At 39.5% G+C, this 21,633-nt stretch overlaps 1 protein-coding gene across 4 annotated transcripts in view; it reads right to left on the bottom strand.

The window, feature by feature from the left end:
• Nucleotides 1-14,856: 14,856 nt before the first annotated feature.
• Nucleotides 14,857-21,633, bottom strand: part of Kif20b (kinesin family member 20B) — a 50,896-nt gene continuing 44,119 nt past the window's right edge. For 3 of the 4 annotated variants that reach the window (XM_027406359.2, XM_035441878.1, XM_027406360.2), the window contains exons 28-32: nucleotides 19,855-20,052; nucleotides 18,925-19,026; nucleotides 18,416-18,566; nucleotides 16,770-16,912; nucleotides 14,860-15,086 (exon numbers count right to left, since the gene is read on the bottom strand). In XM_027406359.2, the coding sequence (XP_027262160.1) occupies nucleotides 15,009-15,086; nucleotides 16,770-16,912; nucleotides 18,416-18,566; nucleotides 18,925-19,026; nucleotides 19,855-20,052 (672 nt within the window). In that variant the 3' untranslated portion in view covers nucleotides 14,860-15,008. Of the gene's footprint in view, nucleotides 15,087-16,769; nucleotides 16,913-18,415; nucleotides 18,567-18,924; nucleotides 19,027-19,854; nucleotides 20,053-21,633 lie in introns of all 4 variants that reach the window. The other variant, XM_035441877.1, reaches the window with a different exon arrangement.

The following is a 21,633-nucleotide window of genomic DNA, read 5'->3' on the forward strand; positions in this document are numbered from 1 at the left end:
ACTTGATTGTTCAGGAGTATGGTACTTGTTTCCACATATTGGCGAATTTTTCACTTCCTCCCCCTTATTAACTTCTGGATGTCTGCCCTTGTGACAGGAAAAGATGTTTGTAATATTTTAGTTTCCTTAGGTTGGTTAAAACTTGTTTTGCACCATAAAACAATACGATAGATCCTGGAGGATATTCTGTGTGCCTGGGAAGAATATACATTCTACAGGACAGACTGCTCCGTGTGTGTCTGTTAACTGTATTTAGACTAAAGTACATTCCAAGTAGTGTGATTATTTTTAATACTTTTGTCATTTTACTTTAGTGAATAAAGTAAACTGCAGTATCAGGATACTATGAAAATTAGTGCATACTTACCTTTGCTCATGATTTTCATATGTTTTCCTATCATGCACTGTCTTGTATAGTACATAACTCATATAACTGGCATCTGAGCTCGGAGGGTTCCCTTATCTCTCATTTCTTGAGGTTGTTTTTTTTCCAACATTTTGAATATATTCTCCTGCCCTGGTAAAGTAGGAAATCATGACAGCAAGTAGTGGAAAAAAACATGACCAGCTCCTGGTAGGCAGCGAACAGGAGGAGGAAGAGCCAGCACAAGACATGTGCCCAAATCACCCTCCAAGGCTCCAACTTTTAAAGTGTCTATGACTTCCTAATAGTCCATTAAGTTATCAACCCTTAAACAGACCAGGCCACTCAAGAGTTCAGAGCCATCATGATGTAATAGTCTCCAAAAGGCCTGTGTGTTAGGCTATGTTAGGGACTGGGCCTTCGATACACAAGCTTTGGGGAGACATTTGAACACAGTGAGATAAGACAGAGACTAACCATCAGGAAGTGGATGGCTGCACCAGGGCACTTCCTTCCCTCCCTCCCGCAGAAAAGGACTCAGCTCTTTCTTTTCTCAGTTGTGCAAAGCTGGTCTGGATGTAAGGGAATGAGAACCTCCTTTCTCTATTGCTAACTGCACCAGGAGACTGACAATCTTGGTTATTCCAGGCTTATCATGAGGTAAAACAGAAACCAGCTCACAGAGACACCCTGAAGTGTGGACAATGAAATACCTTATACTTTTTTCCTCCCATGTGGAACAGCAATGTTAGTTTTACGTTGGCTCTCAATTCAGTGATACCAGCTGTAAAGGGTTCACTCTCCTCTCCCTTTACCCCCAGATGTCCCAAGGGAACCAGGTTCTCCTGGCAGTCAGACAAGACAGACATTCATGTTGCAAAGCATACCCTGAGAGTCCAAACTGCCATATTCAGTCACTAACCTAACAGACCACCCAACACTCAAGGAGGCACAGGCTGAGGCCATCTCAGTACTGAGCTAAGCCACTTTGGGAAAGTAAGTAATGTGGTAATGTAAAATTTTTTTCCACATAAAACACAGCTGTTTCTGATCTATATCTTTCTAGGGTGCCTCTACCTAGTTGGATTTTGAATTTCTTTTCAAGGCATATTTGTGCTAATATCATGGTTTCATTTTGATTTTATTTTAAGAGACAAAGTTTCACTCTGTCACCCAGGATGGTCTGGTACCCAATCTATGTAGTATATGTGGTCCAGGCTGGCTTTGAATTCATGGTAATCTCTCTGTTTTAGTCTTCTGAGAACTAGAAATACAGACATGAGCCACCAAACCTGGTATGATCTTCATAAAATGAACAAATGAGAGGTTTGTTTTCCAATACTACTATCTTACTTATACAGTAAGAACAACCAAAAATATAATAACAGTTACAATAATAGTAATAATAAGAAGGACTGGCCATTGTAAGCTTTCATAAGTTGGCTTTTCTCCCCTAAATGGCTACCTGAAAATTGTCAGTGTCTGAAACACAAGGAAAATGCAACAAGTTGAAATGTTTTTGCCATGAATCCAGAGTATCTAAAAGGAACTTTGGCTGAATCTTTCAAACTATTAAGGGAAAGAGGCTTGATAAAGGAAGATAGCAATGGAGGGGCTGGAAGATAATGTTTGAATGGCCTGGGAGGAGTAAGGGAGGAGGAGTAAGAGAGGGAGGGAGGAAATGAGGGGGTAGGGAAAAAGGAGAATGAAGAAGACAGGGGAAGGAGGGAGGGGAGGAAGCAAAAGGGAAAGGGAAGGAAGAATAATTAGGAGAATCCCACAGACTAAGAAATGGCAAGATTTTAATGGGTAAATAAGAATAATGACAAAAGTGACATGTGGTCTTTAGACCTACAAACAAAGCACATTGTTAGAAATTTTGATCTTAAGAATGCTATTTTTGAAAGAAGGACTGTGTGTGTGTGTGTGTGTGTGTGTGTGTGTGTGTGTGTGTGTGTGTATAGGGGGATGGACCAGGTATGTACATTCGCATAGGTCAAAAGAAGTTCTCCCACATTGTCCCCTTCTGTCACTCTCCACCTATTCCCACGAGGCAGGGTCTCTCCCTGCACCTGGGGTTTGTGGGTTTTCAGCCAGGCTGGAAGCTATCACATCCTGAACCAATAAATCTTTCTGAAAAGCTGCCTGAGTTCTGCCTGCCATGTCATTAAGTTCCCAAGTAACTCATAGAAATTTATATTAGTTTCAAAAGCTGCTTGACCAATGACTAAGATTTCTCATCTGCTAGCTCAGTCTTAATTATTATAAATCTATATATTTCATAAGACTTATCTTATAGAGGACAACTTCTGCTGGCATCTTCTTCCTGGGCTCACATGGTGGATCCACAGAGAGAAGGAGGAAGAGAAAAAGGAAGGACTTCCTTCTTGCCCTTGCTTATGTCTCCCTGCTATGTCACTTCCTGCCTGGATCACAACACTTCTTTACTACATTTTCCAGAATCTTCCTTGACTCCTAGTCCCACCTAACTTGCTCCTCATTGGCCAAACAATGCTTTATTCAACAACCAATAAGAAGATAAACATACACAGAAGGACCTCCCCCATCAACATCTCAGCAATCCTGCTGTCTGTGTCTCCCGGAGGACTACAGGTATTCACAGGGCCATACCTAGCTTGCTATGTGAGTGCTGGGCCCCAAAGTGTCTGATCCTCATAATTGCACAGCAAGTGCTCTTAGCCACCGAGCCATTTCTCTAGCCCCAAAGAATGCCTTCTTGGAACAAATATTTACTGAGTTAATCATCTTAAAGTTGAGCCAAGATGGGGCATTTTCCTAGAATAACAAACCAAACATGTTAAACCAACCACCTAAAAACATGGATTAAAAATAAGCAAAGGAATCATTTGCGGGTAAGTGTTAGGAAATAAATTTTTAAAAAGAGCTTTGTGGAAAGGAACAAAAATTATAAGTTGGTCTAGTGTTCTTACAACTATTTTTAAGCTGTAAGCAGTAAAATACTAATACGAAGTAAATCTAAACAAATAGTACACAAAATTTAACTCACCAAATTTAGAGCTGTACAATTTATTTCTTAGTAACCCCTTCAAACTGTGTGATATATTGTTCTACTTATAATAAGGACTCAAAAATATATGTCAAGCAAATAAATGATGATACTTAACACTTCCATTTTATCCTTCCTAAATATCATAATTTTATTTCTTCTCTCTTAAGCCTTTTCTTCTGCAAAAGAGGAAAGACATGTGATTAACCACAGACTTTATGATTGATCAGTTTGACACACAGACCACTATAAAAAGAAGAAATTTTAGGAATCACCAATCATAGTTGTTTCCCAACAATGCTACAGTCTTCGGTCTTGGGACAGGGAGTGGTATGCTCAGGCTCAATCAGAATAACAGTTTTGCTCTGTTGTTTTTTGTGTGTGGTGTGTGTGTGCATGTTTATATGTGTAGGCATATGTTCATGCAGGTCCACATGTAGAGTCCAGAGGTTGATATCAAGTACCTTCCTTAATCTCTCTTTAGCTTAGGTACTGAGACAGGTTCTCTTACTTTAACCCAGAGTTTACCAATCCATCTAGTCTAGCTAGTCAGCTTGCTTCAGGATCCTATCTCTGCCTGCCAAGTCCTGGGCTTCCAGGTGGGCCACCAATTTACCCAGCATGTCCTAGGTGCTGGGGATTCAAGGTTCAATGCTCAGGCTTAGCAGAGAAGTACTCTGTCCACTAAGCAATCTCCTCAGTCTGAAGAACAGTTTTTACTTGTTTTACATAGTGAGCTTTCATTTCAGAATTAAAAAAAAAGAGGGGGGGAACAGTACCTAAGAGATTCAAGGTAGGATGAAACAGTTTTTCTAACATTTTCCCCAAAGATCTTGCCAATACATCATCAGCTCCTAATGTGAGTTGTTTCTTCATTACTCCCACAAGCCTTTTCCAGTTAAAAATACCGACTGAATGTCGTCCAGTTGAATTTTAATTTCAGATAAGCAATGAAAAATCATTAGTTGCATCTCAAACACAACTATTCTTGTTCAATTGTCTAAAGAGAGGAATCCATAAACCCTCCTAGAATTTGCCTTGAATGCTAGATTGAACTTAAAAGGCCAACCCATAAATCATACTCTTCAGCAAGCTATCCTAGGTTGATCCAAACTCTAGCAGCCATTGTCCTAACAACCCTAAGCACATAGTAGGGTACAATGAAAGCTTTCCTTGTGAAAGAAACACTTATGTGTTCCTTCACACGTTAAGTCCCTGCATATAGTGACAAGTTTTAGTAGACTAAGTAGATGTGCCCATTTAGAGCTGATGAGATTAGGTGTCTCTTGGGAAGTTGTCACATTTGTGCTATTGACATCTGGGGCCAATTGGATAGTCAAAGCATTGATCAATCTTCCCTTGACTTGGGCATCACACTGCTTAACTTTCCAGGAAAACACTTCACTTCCATTTCTATTCAATAATGAGCTGTTACAAATTCCATTTGCAAAGACAGTTTTGTACATAGAAATGCACAAATCAAAACTCCCTTCTTTTTTTTTATTTAAATGAGAAACAAGCATGTTTTACATGTCAATCCCAGTTCCCTCTCCCTCCCCCCCTCCCCTGGCCCCAACTGACCCCTTATCCCATCCCCTTTCTGCTCCCCAGGGAGCATGAGGCTTTCCATGGGGGAATCTTCACCAAAGCTCCCTTCTTGAAGTACCCACATTCAGACAGGAAGGCAAGTATGAAACACATAATCTCCTTTGGCCTTCTCTAAGTACACCAGCACCATCCCCTTGGTCGCTCATGGGGCTAGCATCTGATAGAGCCCCAGGGGATACATTTCTATATTTTATTCCAGAGAGAACCTACTTTTTTCTTCATGGCTTTTCAAGGTGACATCATATGCTGACTCTCTCCCTCTCTCATTGAGAAACATAGTTTTCCCCCAGTTCTCTGAGCAGTCCATGAATTTGGTGAAATATTGAGGTGGACCACGGAGTAGCTATTATCTTGACTATTCTGTACATTGCATAGAAAATACCACCCTGCTTAATCAGAATGTGGAAATCTGATGTGTATCATGGCCCATGCTCATAATCCCGGCTACTTAGGAAGCTGAGATATGAGGAACTCAAATTTGAAGCCACCCTAACTGACTTAGCAAGACCCTGTCTCAAAATGAAATCTTTAAAAGGGCTAGGGATGTAGCTCACTGGTGGAACACTGGTGCCCCAGGCCCCGAGTCTGATCTTTCATGCTGAAAACTTAATCTATTTTTTTTTAACTAAGCCTCTCTTGTCAATATTTCATGACCTGTTGCTATTTCACCTTTTTGTTTTTACTCCATTGTCTGAGCATTTGACAACAGCAGTGATCTATGAGCCTTGACTTGTCTACCTTGAAGACAAGTCTACAGGCTATGTCAAGCATGGCACTGGGACAGCTTGCATTTTCAAGTGCAATTCTGTTAAAACATCAACAAAAATTCTCACTGTAATAAGGTGAAATGTCAAAATGTACATTTTGGCCCAGAAGTGTCAACAGGGCAGAAGCATTTGGCAGATGGCCTAATAAATAACAACCAGGCATTAATTCATGCTTTTTAGGAATAGCAACAACAATAAAGAAGGATCTTCAGCTTCTAAGGTCTAAGCTTAATCTAAAGCTACAGAGGCTTGCTTGGGTACAAAGGCCAGCATATAAATGCAACATTACAAACATACTTACAGTCTGCATGCCACAGTAGTAACTCTCCAATGGTGGATTGACTAGGAATTAATTCATCCCCAAACAAAAAGAGTGATTAACAGTGGCTTTCTAGCTTCATAACAAGTTCAGACCTAGACAGTCCCTCACTGGCATAATAACTGCTCAGAGTATCACAAAAAAGGGACCCCTGTACTTCCTGCCTCTCCTTTCTACTATCCTTGGTTACAGTGGCCTTTGCCCTCACACTTATCATCTCAGAGACAATGATAGCTAGTGCTCCTCCAAAGTTCATGTTCTCAGGAGGATGGGGCAAGGGGAAAGGACCAGGGACAAGGTGGAAAATGTTCTGGTGTGAGAGCTTTGCCATTTTATACAAGGGCTTATTTTTTACCTATATGGTGTTAGTTATCTCTGCTTACAAAAGGGGAAGGCCTGGGGTTTGTGGCTTTTACTTTTATCCTAGAGTTAGGCAAAAGAGACAGGAAATTGCCTATCACAACCATGTACTTTAGATCAAAACTGGCCCACAGTATTACCCCTACATGTCTCTTACATTTGTAAGGAATAGTCATTTACTTATACTAATGCTGGATGCTAGCCTCAGAATTCTTGAGGTGATCACATTTCCAAATATTCTATTGAATAATACATGAACAATATTATGCTTCATTTTTATATGGCCTATTTAATCAAAATTAGCTAGAGAGAGACTTGATTGCTTCTAGATCCCAGTTCAGGTAATTGAGCAACACTTATTTTATTTTAGCCATACTATTTTATAAACTGGTTACTGGAATTATCCTCAGTAGTGAAAACAAATTACCTTAGCTGAAAAGAAACAGCATTGAAGATAATTTTGCCTACCTCCCCATATTTTTGCCCTATTTGGTGTGTTACATAAATTAGAATTGGTACAGATGGAGAGTCAGAAAACAAGGTCTGTAAAACAATTCCAGTATAAAACGTGCTTTGTCTCCATCTGGTGGATGATGTTATTGTTGCAATGACAGCAACAGCTTGCTCCTCCCAATCCCACTCAATGACATGGATTAGATATCTTTTCTTTCCTTCTTTCCTTCCTCCCTCCCTCCCTCCCTCTCCTCCCTCCCTCACTCCCCTTCTTTTCTGTTTCTTTCCTCTAACATTTGCCAGTGGGTTAGAAGAAACTCAGTCATTTGGGAACTCAAAGTACCAACCCCCCCCCCCAGTGAAACAACCACAAGGTTGAAAGTGGTCTGTGTACTGTAAAGTAAGAACATCGAGTCTTTAGAGAAAGAAATTAAAGATACCAGAAAATGGAACTATTTCCCATGCTCTTGGATAGTAGGATCAACATAGTAAAAATGGCAATCTTTTTTTTTGTTGTTGTTTGTTTCTGTTTTTCAAGACAGGGTTACTCTGTGTAGCTTTGGAGCCTATCCTGGCATTCGCTCTGGAGACCAAGTTGGCCTGGAACTCACAGAGATCTGCCTGCCTCTGCCTCCCGAGTGCTGGGATTAAAGGCGAGTGCTACCAACGCTCGGCAAAATGGCAATCTTGCCAAAACCAATCTACAGATTCAATGAATTCCCATCAAAATCCCAACACAATTCACAGATCTTGAAAGAACAGTACTCAACTTCATATGGAAAAACAAAAAAACCAGAATAGCCAAAACAACCCTGTACAATAAAGGAACTTCCGGAGGCAGCACCATCCCTGACTTCAAGCTCTACTCTATTATAGAGCCATAGTCCCAAAACAGCTTGGTATTGGCACAAAAAGAGATAGGTTGATCAATGGAATCTAATTGAAAAACCTGATATTAACCCACACACCTAGGAACACCTGATTTTTGACAAAGACGCTAAAGTTATACAATGGAAAAAAGAAAGCATCTTCAACAAATGGTGCTGGCATAACTTGCGGACTTGTAAAGATTGCTGATAGATTCATATCTATCACTATGCACAAAACTTAAGTCCAAATGAATCAAAGACCTCAACATAAATTCAGCCACACTTAACCTCCTACAGGAGACGGTAGGTGGTACCCTCGAATGAATTGGTAAAGGAGACCACTTTCTGAACATAACACCAGTAGCTCAAACATTGAGATTGACAATTAATAAATGGGACCTCCTGAAACTGAGAAGCTTCTGTAAGGCAAAGGACATAGTCAGCAAGACAAAAATGCCAACCCACAGAATGGAAAAAGATACTCACCAACCCCATATCTGACAGAGGACTGATTTATCAAAATATACAATGAACTCAAGAAGCTAGCCACCCCTGGACACATGGGGAAGGGCCCAGGACCACCACAGGAAGATTTGGTGGACTTTGCAGAGCCCCCTTTGAGGGCCCTACCTGCCTGGGGAGTGGTGGGCGGATGGAGTGGGGGTAGGCTGGGGGTGGAGGAGGGATGGGGGTGAGGGGAGGGAGAGGGAGAAGGGACTTACATGTGAAACAAGCTTGTTCCCTAACTAGACCTAATAAATAAATTTTAAAAAAAGCTAGCCACCAAAAACCAAACGATGCAATGAAAAAGTGGAGTGCAAAACTAAATAGAGAATTCTCCACAGAGGAATCAAAAATAGCTAAAAGGCACATAAAGTGCTCAACATCCTTAGCCATCAGGGAAATGCAAATCAAAACAACTCTGAGATACCATCTTATTCCTGTCAAAATGGCTAAAAATCAATAACACCAATGACAATCTATACTGGAGAGGATGTGGAAAAAGAGGAACACTCCTCCATTGCTGGTGGGAGTACAAACTTGTAAACCCACTTTGGAAATCAGTATGGCGATTCCTCAGGAAAATGGGTATCAGTCTACCACAAGATCCAGCAATTCCACTCTTAGACATATACCAAAAAGAAGCACATTCGTACAAGGACATTTTGTTCAACTATGTTCAACTATGTTCATAGAAGCATTATTTGTAATAGCCAGAACCTGGAAGCCACCTAGATATCCCTCAGCTGAAGAATGGAGAAAACATGGTACATTTAAACAATGGAGTGTAATTTTTTTCCACTACTCAGTGGAAAAAAACAATGGAATCTTGAAATTCACAGGCAAATGGATGGAACTAGAAGAAACCATACTGAGTGAGGTAACCCAGTCACAAAAAGACAAACATGGTATGTAGTCACTCATATATGGTTTTTAGTCATAGACAAAGATTGCCAGTCTACAATCCACACTTCCAGAGGATCTAGGAAACAAGGAAGACCCCCAAGAGAAGATTGCATAGTCCCTTGAAGAAGGGGAGGGGGACAAGAACCCCTGAGCAAAGTGGGAGCAAGGGGGGCAGGGAGAAAGGAGGTGGGAAGGGAACAAGGGGAGGGGGGAGGAGAACAAGAGGACTGAGACAGGGGAGGAATAGAGGAGGGCAAGAAAAGAGATGCCTTATAGAGGGAGACACTACAGGTTTGGAGAGAGGTCTGGCACAGGGGAAATGCTAGGGGATCCACAGGGATGACCCCAACGAAGAATCCAGGCAGTGCTGCAGAGGACGCCTTTGATGCCCTTCCCCTACAATGAGATTGGTGTCTACCTTGGTTACCATTCCTAGAGCCTTAATCCAGTAGCTGTTCAAAGCAGAAACAGGCACCCACAGCTAAGCACTGAACCATACTCCTAGAATCCAGTTGCAGAGAGGGAGCAGAGATGAGCAAAGTGGCCAAGACTGTGCTGGAGAAACCCACAGTAACAGTTGACCTGACTCACTGAGAGCATGGAGACCCTAGTCACAAAGCTGGGGAAACAGCATTGGACCAAACCAAGCCCTCTGAATGTGGGTGCCAGCTAGGAGGCTAAGACAGTCTATGGGACCTCTAACAGTGTAGCCAATCTTTATTCCTAGAGCACAAATGGACTTTGGGAGCCCATTCCCTATGGAGGTATACTATTGCAGCCCAGATACAGCAAGGAGGTCCTACCTAGGCCCTCCCCCAAATGATATGACAGACTTTGAAGGTCCCCTGTGGAGGGCCTCACTATCCCTGGGGAGGAGTTGGGGGATGGGTTGGGGGGGTTGGTTGGGAACATGGGAGGATGGGAGGGCAAGGGAATGGGGGGATGGGGGATATGTAAATATGAGTGCCTCTAAAAAAAATTTTAAAAAAAAAGAAAAAGAAAAAATAAAGAAAGTGGTCTGTGTAGATAACTCACATGATCTCCCAAAGGCCTCATTACACCCAGAGTTGAAATCATCAAGCTGTTGCTAGCAACACAAGAAGTCTGACATGTTGCCCTTTCTATGGGGCAGCACAGAGATGCAAATACACAGTCAGACTTGCCCATGAGCAAATCTCAAGCAGTTTCAATCTGATTTTGTATCTCACATGTTCCCAAACAACTGGTAGTATTTTCCACAGAATTCTCAGGTGCTTATCAAAGTGAGTATTCTTTTTTCTTGTAAGTGTCCACACTCCCTTAGGGATGAAGCCCTGGAGTTGTACACTTGCCATTCAGATCCTGCCTTTTCCTATTTCTTGAAGTTTATTAAAACTTGCTTGCTGGAGTCAACAAGATGGTCCAATGGGTAAAAATCCTACTGCAGAGCCTTACAAGCTGGGTTTTTATCTCCAGACACCACCGTGAAGGGAAAGCTTCGACTCCCAGAAGACTTCTCTGACCCCTGTACTCACACACATATGCACACAATAATAAAACAGAGTTCTTAAACTTGGTTTATGGAACCTGCTTCTTTCTCACCTTGCTTTTTGCCAGCTGACTAGAGATATATTTAATATTGGTGTATCAGACAAACAGATGATAATGTTGAGGAAAAAACATATCCAAGATACATAAACCATTATCACTTATATATCATAAGCATTCATCCTATTCTTTTTTTATATTCTAGAAGACATTTCAAATGAAGCTACAGTCAAACTAGTCACTATCATCAGGACAATTTTGATCAATAGTGACTCAGTCTTCATCATGACATATGCATTACTATAAAAGTTTATATTTAACCATATACATGATTTTCTATTTTAAAAAGGTAACTAAGTTTTACTTCTGGCATTATTAGATAGCTCTGAATCCTCTGAGAACCTGAAGAAAATTCAACACATACCATTAAATTAGTGAAAAGACAGATCTAATCAGTATTAATAACACACCTAAATGCTAGAGAACTCATATCCAGAATGTAGAGAACCAGGGATTCAAATAGATTGTAAGGGGGCTCGAGAGATGACTCAGTTAAGGGCACTGGCTTCTCTTCTAGGGAACCAGGTTTGATGCCCAGCACACAGATGACAGTTAACAACTGTCTGTAACTCTTCCAATGGATCAGACAATCTTTTCAGGTCCCTATGGGGACTACACACATGCGGTAACACAGACATACTATATAGGAAAAACATCTATACATATAACAATAAACAATAATTTTTTTACGCTAGTAAGAGTTTCTAAAGGCTAGCTGTCATGGGGCTGGCAAGATGGGTCAGTGTATAAAAGTACTTGCCTGGCAAGCCTAGTACCCTATGTTGATTCCCAAAAGCCATGTAAACGTGGAAAGAAAAACTGACTTCACAGAACCATCCTCTCACCTCCACGTGTACCATGGCACAGGTGGCTCTCTCTCACACACACACACACATCAAGCATACACACACTCACACACTAATTAAATGCTACCAGTTGTATCAGTAATCAAAGCATTACAAATCAAAACTAAAATGCAAACATCTGAAAAATCTTTCAGAATATTTAAAACCAAAGGACAATACTAACCTAGGCTGAGCAAATGCCACTCATATGTTGTTTTTAACAAAACCTCAATTGTTCCATCTTTTTCAATAAAGACACAGGTGAGAGGGAGAGAAGGAGGGAGGAGGGAGAGAGGGAGGGAAGGAGTGGGCAGGGCTAAGAGATTTGTATTTTTGTATTTTTGTAATTTTGCATTTTGTATTCTTAGGTAGCTTTACTCCTTGAGCTATGCACCTCCAAACCATACCTATCACTCACTAAAGGATCTAGTTAAAAAGCAGATATTTATCAAGTAAACTAAAAGAGGACCAGCAATTCTGTATGTCTTGAAAACTCATAGATGTTTGAAGTCAGTGAGATGGCTCAGCCAGAAGAGCCACTTGGTCCCAGGGCTAATGACATGACTTCCAATTCCAAGGCGAGAAGCAACTTCCTAGAGTTGTTCTAAGAGAGGACATCCTCTCTCTCTCTCTCTCTCTCTCTCTCTCTCATACACACACACACACACACACACTGCAAGGTAATGCTGAGCCTTAGGGCAGAGTTTTCCAACTACATCTTATGAAAAGATTTTGCAAATTATCAAATATTACTAATGGCCATTAAAAGTTTAATGATATTTTAGTTTGAAAAAATACTGTTGAGCCCTTTCTCTTGCTTTTTGAGAATTTGCTCTTAAATGTAAGTACCAAACACTTGTTTAATAAAATAAATAAATAGTAAATGTACAGTATACAAGCTATACATCATGGGTACTGTCAATCCTACCTCTTAATTCAGAAGGCAATGTCAAAACATGGCAGCAGAGACTGCTTGGTAATGAACACAAGATGTTTGGCACTGTCCTGGATAAGCAACACTTAGCAACTGGCGTCTCTGCTGGATTGCCAATTGCAGAGGCTGGCAAATTTTCTACATAGGGCCAGATGGTAAATATTTTAAGCCTTACAGACCATAGGGTTTCTGTCATAACTACTTAGTTCTGCCAGTACATCACAAAGCTACTACAGACAGCATGTATATGACTGGGTCTAGAAGGGGACCTAACAGATCCCCTAGTCTACTATACATCATCAGCTAACAATATGTAGTTTGTCTGAAATTTTCCATATAGTTAGTTTTAAGAAACCATCTTAGTTGGGCATAGCAATACATCGTGTGGGAAGCTGAGACAGGACAGGCAGGAGGACAGTATGTTCCAATCCAGGCTGTTCGGGCTATATAGTGATACTCTGCCTCGAGTAAAGGAAAAGAGAGGAAATGAGAATGGGGAAGAGAAGAGCTGAGTGGAAAGGGAACATTGCAGGAACAGAGATGGGGGAAAAATGAGATTAAGTTGTACCTCAACAGTGACTTTTTTTTGGTGCCTTCATGGATATTCACTGTCAAACAATTTCATAAATGGTAATCAATGAACTAGAACCCTAAAATAAATAATATATGAGGTGACAACACAGGGGACATCTTAGTATATATATAATATGTATTCTTTAGCCACACACTACTGGGATGCTGGCCTGCCTGCCCTATCATTTCACAGGATTAGCAACCATTAATCAGCATATTGCCAAACTAGCACAGAAACTTTGTACATGAATTTAAATTCCACATAGAACTTAATTATGCTAAGCCTGTGCCACAAAATCCATTTATTTTACATGGATTTATATTTTTGATATGCATAGAAAGTATGACCAAAAACATCAAATGTAGTAAAACTTAGCCCCAGCCATTAACGGTGTATGCCATTAATCTCAGTAGGAAGCAAAGGTAGGTGGATCTCTATGAGCTGGAGGCCAGCCTGATCTAAAGAGTGAGTTTCAGGACAGCCAGGACTATGCTGAGAAACACCATCTCAAAAAAAAAAAAAAAAAAAAAAAAAAAAAAAAAAAAACCTTCAGCCAACTACAGTCCAAAAACAATCCACTTACTGGTTACTGGTTATACTACTTTATTGTACATACAAAATTGGCTATGCTACCTTAGTCTCAGGTTCAGAAACCCAAAATGAAAGCTCACACTCATAAAAGATTAGCTTACCTGGCTATCTAAATTAGTTTAATGAGTTACATGTTTTGAAAAACTAGAGATTTTAGTATGTGCAAAACACTACATTGGAGTTAAGATTTGTTCAAAAGTGTTGGTCACCTATGTTTTTGTAAGTAATATTTATATTTTATTATAAAATAAAAGGCTTAAGGAAAAAATCAAATTAACTAGTAAGAAAACTTTCACTCTATCTCTGTACCCCATTTTATCTGCCCTCTACTTTGGTTCTGCCTTGGGCACCCTTCCCAGTGCTGACAGCAGCATTCTTAGCAAGCAGCGCTGCTCCACCTGAATTTTAAGGAGAACGCTGATTTTGTTTGCTTCAGAATGTTTATTTTCCCAAATCAAAAAGTAAAATCAGGTTCCTGAGTTGCTACTATGCTCGATGCTTCTTACTGGGTTCCTACAGTTTCCACTTTCCCCTACTATGCAAGGAGTCCACAGCCAAACTTGTAGTAGAGGTTTCGGTTGTGGGGTACACCCAGCCAGCACCCCGGAGTGGGGGACATGCAGGCTCCTGTCTGCCCTGCCTCACACTCCTGACAAATGAGGTCCTGCACTTACAAGATCAAGCAGTTCCTGGACTGTTCCTGGACTCAGAGAGACCTATCCCTGTGCAAGGGCTTCAGTAAAGCCCCAAAGCAATGCAAATACAGCCATAGTCAGGGTTCCCTTGCCCTGAAGAGAAGAGTCTTGCTCTTACCCCCAACCCTCACCAATAGCCAAACATGATGAGAGGGAACCTGTGACTGGGAATAAGGAGAGGACTTGTCATCCCACAGATTAACATGGCATAAACATCCAAACAAAGAGATTACTTTAGACCAGTGTGTGTGTGTGTGTGTGTGTACCTGCTACCAAGTGTAACTCACTATCTGTGTTCAAGCCCCAGGACCCATGTAGCAAAAGGAGAAGGAGAGCATCAAGTTCTATCTAGATCCCTACTAGTTTGCCCTCTGACCTCTATACGTGTGCTATGTGAGAGTACACAAGCAAGCAAGCACACACACACAATAAAGAAAAATTTTAAGAGCCTTATAAAGTATATTGTTGATACATTTATTGAATTAAATATATATATAAAATGCCAATCTATACAGCAGCATTTAATGCATAATATATACTTTTAAAACTTACAATTTACAATGATTGTGAATAAAAACTTGACACTGAAACAGTCTCCCAAAGCAATTTATTTAGCTGTTCTTGTTCGAAGTCGTCGTTTGAGAATCTGATGATCACTTTCTTTCACTTTCTGTTCCATTAAAATCTGAAATTAACAGTTTTTCAAATATAGGTAAAAGTAATTTGCTTATGAGTGATGGTACACCATTATAATTCCATTTTTCATCTCCTAAATAAATGCATGTCAAAGAATTACAGATTTTGTAAAAGATTCATTCAGCATTACCTAAGTCAAGAATTAAAACAACCTATAGTCTGCTGAATCCAAGGCAGATCTAAGATTGAAATTACTAAAATATTTGGACATAAAATGCCTCAAACCAATTTTAGGAAATGACCATTCACAGCAATAAGGTCTAACAAAAGGGGGAAGTACACTATGCTCTAGCTCAGCAAAAACAATCTGTAGACATAGATATCTTTCTTCAGCAAAGAGGAGAAACTGTACTACTCAGACGGTAAAATAAGACTAATAGAACACTACATGAAATAGCATGTTCTAACTCTGGCTTATGACATCAGCCCTAGCTTTGTTAACTACTATTGCAAAAGCGGGTCACTCTTATTTGTCTTGGCCACTTCCTGTTGAAATCCATTAATTACGTTTCTACTTACACTTTCATCCACTAAGCAAATGAGAACTTCCTGCTTTAGCTCTCATGAGGACAATGAATCAGAGTGACAACAACCTCCTTTTCTTTAAAAAGCCTAATGGAAGTCAGGTGTGTGCACACATGCCAACGATCCCAGCCAGGTGTGAGAGCACACTACAATGAGCCAGCAACAGGGAGGCTAAGGCAGAAGGAACACTAAAAGTTTGAGGCCACTGTGGATGACATAGTGAAAACCTTTCCCAAAAGCACAAACAAGACTAGAGAGCCAGCTCTTGCAGAAAACTTGGTTTTGGTTTCTAACACCCACATGGCAGCTCACTACCCTCCAGTATCAGGGGTTTCAGTGCTCTCTTCTGGCATTCAAGGGTACTGCACACACGGTGCATATTTATACTTACATATAGACAAAATACTCATACACATGAAATAAAAATAAATTTTAAACAAGAAGAAATCAGAAACCTAGAAGGAAGGCTTATAGAAGAAAGGTAAGAGAAAACGGTGAAATATCAATTTTATATTTCTATTAGGTACATGGATCCATATTTGACTCTTGTAATAATGATAACACAAGAATAGCTCTTAGAAGTAAATAAATCATTTGTTGTGTTCTATTGATGGAAATATATTACTCTGATGAAACTTCAACTACCACTGCATAATACGTGTGTGTGTGTGTGTGTGTGTGTGTGTGTGTGTGTGTGTGTGTGTGTGTGTGTGTGTGTGTACTACTGTGGTATTTATATTTAGTTACTATAAGGCTAATATATATCTGGGATAAAAAGTATAACATCTGTCTAAGAGAGCTAAAGAGAAGAAATTAAAAGCACTCGAGTTGAAAAGGTGGCTTAGAGATTAAGAGCACTGGCTGCTCTTTCATAGGACCTGGGTACAATTCCCAGCACCCACATGGCAGCTCAAACACATCTGTAACTCCAGTTTCACAGGATCCAATACCCTTTTATGACTTCCACAGGTACCAGGAATTCATTTGGTACATAGATATACTGTAACCAAAACACCCATACATGCTAAAAATTAAATGATTTTTTAAAAATAAATTAAAATCATAAAATTCAAACTGTTACAAATACTTGAGAATTAAAAAGAAAATGTATAGATTTATACTGATAAGAACTAAAATATTAGCTTACCACTTGGCCAGATATGTTGATGGGAGATGAAATTTCACTTCTGTATAATTTCCGTTTGGCTTTTTTTGGCTGAGACACATTTTCTTTACTTACTTCTACAGCTGAGAACTTTGGAGAACTCATTGTTTCAATTATCCTTTTTGCTGCAAGCAAAAAAATGTTAATTCTTGTGTTAATTTTTCTAATTTTTCTAATTTTTCAAACTAAGGTTTGAAATTCTTAATGAAAAAAAAATAGAAATCAATCAAGAAGAAAAACAGTGTACTATACAAATGGTGACAAGACATGAATAGATAATTGATAAAGAAACAAATCCAATTAACACTTAACACAGAGAGGGGAGAAAAGCAAGGAAGCATCAGTGAACCCCCAGCATCTGCAATGACTTGGGAGTCTACCCAGAGCAGGGTCTATCTGTGGGAAGCTGCATTAAAAGTAAGGGGTAAAGCCAGGCATGACACAGGTACCTAGATTCCTGGCAGGTGGGAGAATGAGGCAAGAGGAGCCTGATTTTTCAGTCTAGCCTGGGTTAGACAGGAAGACACTGTCTCAAAAACTCAAAACACTAAATAAAGCAAATAAATATGGTAGATTCACTTTGATACTCGTGTATCAAGACACCCATGAAGAATATTCAGTAACAACTTAATCACCAATGCTTTATGCCCATGAACAAACACATACACTACATAGTTAACAGTGGACACATTCTAAGAAGTAGACTAGATATTTTTAAATTTCTGTTGAGACACAAAAGGCACAGAACCAAGAAAGTTTGACAACCTCTGGTTAGCCTCCACAAAGCACTTTCTGTTTTGATTCAACTATGATTCTAGTCGTTCCTTCTCCATCTCGCCCACTTCTGGTCTCCAATTTATGCTATTGCTACCACTCAGGAAATCCCACAAAACCTCTTTATACTCTCCCCCATCTAGAATTACATGTACATTTTATAGTGTTCTGTAATCTACCAGCATTAAAACTATTCCCTGTAGTGAATATGAACATACATATGTATATAACTCATAGTACATATTTTAACAGAGATATGTAACATGTGCACATTATAGCTCACTGCTCCTCCATGGTCTCTGTATGAGTTCCTGCTTTAACATCCTTCAGTGATGGACTGTGATGTGAAATGTTACGTCAATAAACCCTTCCTCAAATTGGTATGAATATATATATGTATATATATATATATATATCAGTTAATATTTACAATACTAACAGTGATTACCTCCAAAGGGTCAAATAGTACAACCCCACATTTCTATGCACACATCCCATTTCCTTCCTAAGTTTCTCAAAGTTCCTTCATTATTATAATTGGCTTTCTCTGACCTCCAATACTATCCAACCACTTTATTTTACCTCTACTATATTCAACAGCCTGCTTGATTTACATAGGTTACCTAAATGTGAGCCTTTCTACTCCAATACATAGTGAACACCTAGGAACATCGTCTTTTGTTTTTTTTTTTTTAGGAACATCGTCTTTTCATCTGATTTTTCCCACAGTATCTAGGAAGACAATGCCTGCCTGCTCTAGGCATTAGACTTATTAAACTATTAAATGTATATGCAACTAGGCAATAGGAAGCACTCTACACTTATTAAAAAGGTCACATAATTTTTCCACAAACCTTTTGATTGAAGAATTGTTGGAGAATGTTGCAAGAAGTCTCCAAATTTCTGTAGTGTTCCCTCTCTTTTTTTAGAGGCTATGTTTGCACTAGCTGTAGGTGCCTGGCTCCGTAAAGAGTATGTTTTCTTAGATGATGGACATAAAGAAATCTAAAAAAAACAAATACTTTCTGTCACTAATAATGAAAAATGTTACATGGAAACAGTTATGGCCACAGTTAATTAAAGGAACTTGGAATTAGGTTTGTGGATTAAAATCAAAGGGCTAACCAATGACATGAGTCTGACAGCTAGTGTAAGTAGATGTGAACACAAGAAGAAGTACCACTAAAGGGCAAATGCTAAAGGTATAGTCAAATGTTGATTACAGGGATTAGAAATTGAAGAGAAATTGAGTTGCAATTGACACAACTGAATTTTGGAAAACTACTACTCAAAATTTGGTATCTTACATCTAAGCTCCCACTTTATCATGGAAACGACAGAAATAACTGGACCTAGGACAAACCTTTTGTTCCTTTTTGACAGAGGAATTTCTATGTTCTGAAGCAGGGAGGTGCACATTATTTCTGGGTGTAGAATTTTTCTTATTTTCACATTTCACCAAGTCCTAGAAGTAATAAATTTTGGCACTGGTTACTTCCTTGATATTAATTTCTTTAGACTCAAAAAGAATGTCCGAAAATGCTACATTACTAATTAGGATAACTGTTCTTGAACAAAGGCAGTGTGAGACCAAAAACCAGTAGCAATGCTGGAACTTTTTTTACCAAACATTTTAAGCTTAAAACAGGTAACTTTAAAAGTAAATATTACCATCTATTATGTACCTTCCACAGAAAGAAAAACATCAATATACTACTACAGAGAGAACTAAGGATCAGAAGAAGGCTGGTGTGACTCACCACACAATGCGGCTAAGATGCAATACTAAGTCTGGCAGTCCTACTGCCTTCTAAGAAGCTGCACTAACAAGTGGCAAGAGCTTTTTTTACCGACCATATGAAGGTCCAAATCCTAATACCAGCTGATGGAAAAAGAATTTTCCAAGACTTAAGATTTTAGTTCAGTAACAAAGACACTGATCAAGCAATTTTGTCATTTCAATTTCTCTCATTTCTTTATCAAACATTTCCCATCCCACTGGGGATAATGTAACTAGTTTGGTACAAACTGGTATACTAAAATAAGTGTCTGGTAAAATTCATCATTATCTGACCTACTCCAGATGAAATGAAGTAAAGAATGAACTAATAAAAGCACAGCTTTCTGAGGACTATGAAGTTCCTGTATCATCCCTACAGGAGAGAAAATATTCCGTAAGTTGTGTACATGAGTCTCTAGAATGAGTTCTGAACAGAAGAGGGCAGCAGACTTAACTACAGCTAAGCCTATTAACAACATTTGCTTGCTAAATTTACCCATCAGGCAACTATACCTCCTCCATTTCATTACTCTTCCTCTTCCGTGCCTTGGGAATCTTAATTGTGACCGGTGTAGGACAACCAGGGTGCTTCACTGCCATTTTGTTTGGCTGCAAAGGTGTAAACTGAATCTCTAATTCAGGTTTTGGAAATCGAGTGCTTTGTACATTTTCTGTTGACACTTCACAAGAGTCGAGAATTACAGATCCATCCTACAACAAAATAAAAATGGGAGAAAGGGTTATTTATCTTTGTAACACAGATTTAGAAATGGCAAAAAAAAAATTTTCAAATGCTGTTCAAGACGATGACTTGAGAAAGAAAAAGGGCTGTGCTAGACAACAGCAAGGACAGAAGACTGACATATCTATACTCTCCAGAGTATGCATGGTGTATTAAAATAGTGAAAAATAGGGTCAGAGTATAGACCAAGGACCTGGTTTCACTCCCTAGTATCAACAAATAAATTGGAGGCAACTTAAGTGATCAGCATTACCCAAAGTTTTACCATCCTAAGAGCTTTATATTTAAAGGATTATGGACCTTATCACAAACCCGCCAAGTCAGAAACCTCCAAGGAAGAATTTGGTATTTTAAACAAGCACCCCAATTACAATAGATTTAACTCTAGCAACAAATTCTTCGTGACTTTTTCCATTTAGGAAAGGAGTCTTTCATTCTCCTTCCCTTTAGTGGTTTCCATGGCTACCAGAGGTGATAGAAAAACACCATGGTTCTCTAAAGTGCAATCACTGGAAGCACTGTCACATTCTATCCTGCTCCCTTACCCCCTTGGGATGCTTTCAGGACACTTTCCCTATTGAAAAGGTCCCAAACCTAAATCGAGCCACCTACTATGAGAAGCTCAGGCAACAGTCAGAGGTCACACATGCATCTTTTTCATTATCACTACGCAAAATAAGTCACATGGCCTTTCGGCCTAACACAAACAGTAAAAAACACACCACAGAGAAAGCCAAATTTGATTCCTTCAAAACCATGAAGACAATACCTGCTAGAATTATCAATAGGAAACTGGAACCAAGAGATTTTAAGACATTGTATATAAATTTATGGGGGAAGAAATGTTCATCATATCTGACCAGAAAGAGAAGAGCAGGAGGAATAGAAGAGGGTTGTAAAGGAGGAGGGGAAGAACAAAGTATAATGATATCTGCATAGAAATGCCACTACAAAAAACAAATTAGAACAGGGGATAAAGGAGCAGGGGAGGAGGAGAGGGAGAGGGAATTGGGATTGACATGTAAAAGAAGCTTGTTTCTAATAAAAAGAAAAAATTAAAGCTTGCTGCATGGGGCTGAGGAAATGACTCAGTGGTTAAGAGCACTTGTTCTTTCATAGGGCTCAGGTTTCATCTCCAGAACCCACATGGTGCCTCTCAACTGTAACTCCCATTCTAGGGGATCCGATATCCTCTTCTGACCTCTGTGGGCACTGGGCATGCACATGGTACACAGACATACATGCAGACAAAATACCCATACACATAAAATAAAAAAAAAATCTAAAAAAAACTTTCTGTATTGATCAACTTCAAACTATTTCATAAACTATCTGTACCAGTCACTAAAATCAAGACTAGAATGTTATTTTCCCTGCATCTCTCCCATTCTCTATTTCCTTTCTGTTCACCTGTAAGCACAGCACGATACCGTGTTCTACCCCACAACATCCCAGGCAAAACACAAAGCTCCCATCGGGAATCACACTACTCTACAATAGGAACTTGTCTCCAATATTCCCACCTCCTTGCAGATGGCAATCATGTCTAT

Source organism: Cricetulus griseus, chromosome 3 (genome assembly GCF_003668045.3).
Source record: "Cricetulus griseus strain 17A/GY chromosome 3, alternate assembly CriGri-PICRH-1.0, whole genome shotgun sequence".
Lineage (NCBI taxonomy): Eukaryota > Metazoa > Chordata > Mammalia > Rodentia > Cricetidae > Cricetulus > Cricetulus griseus.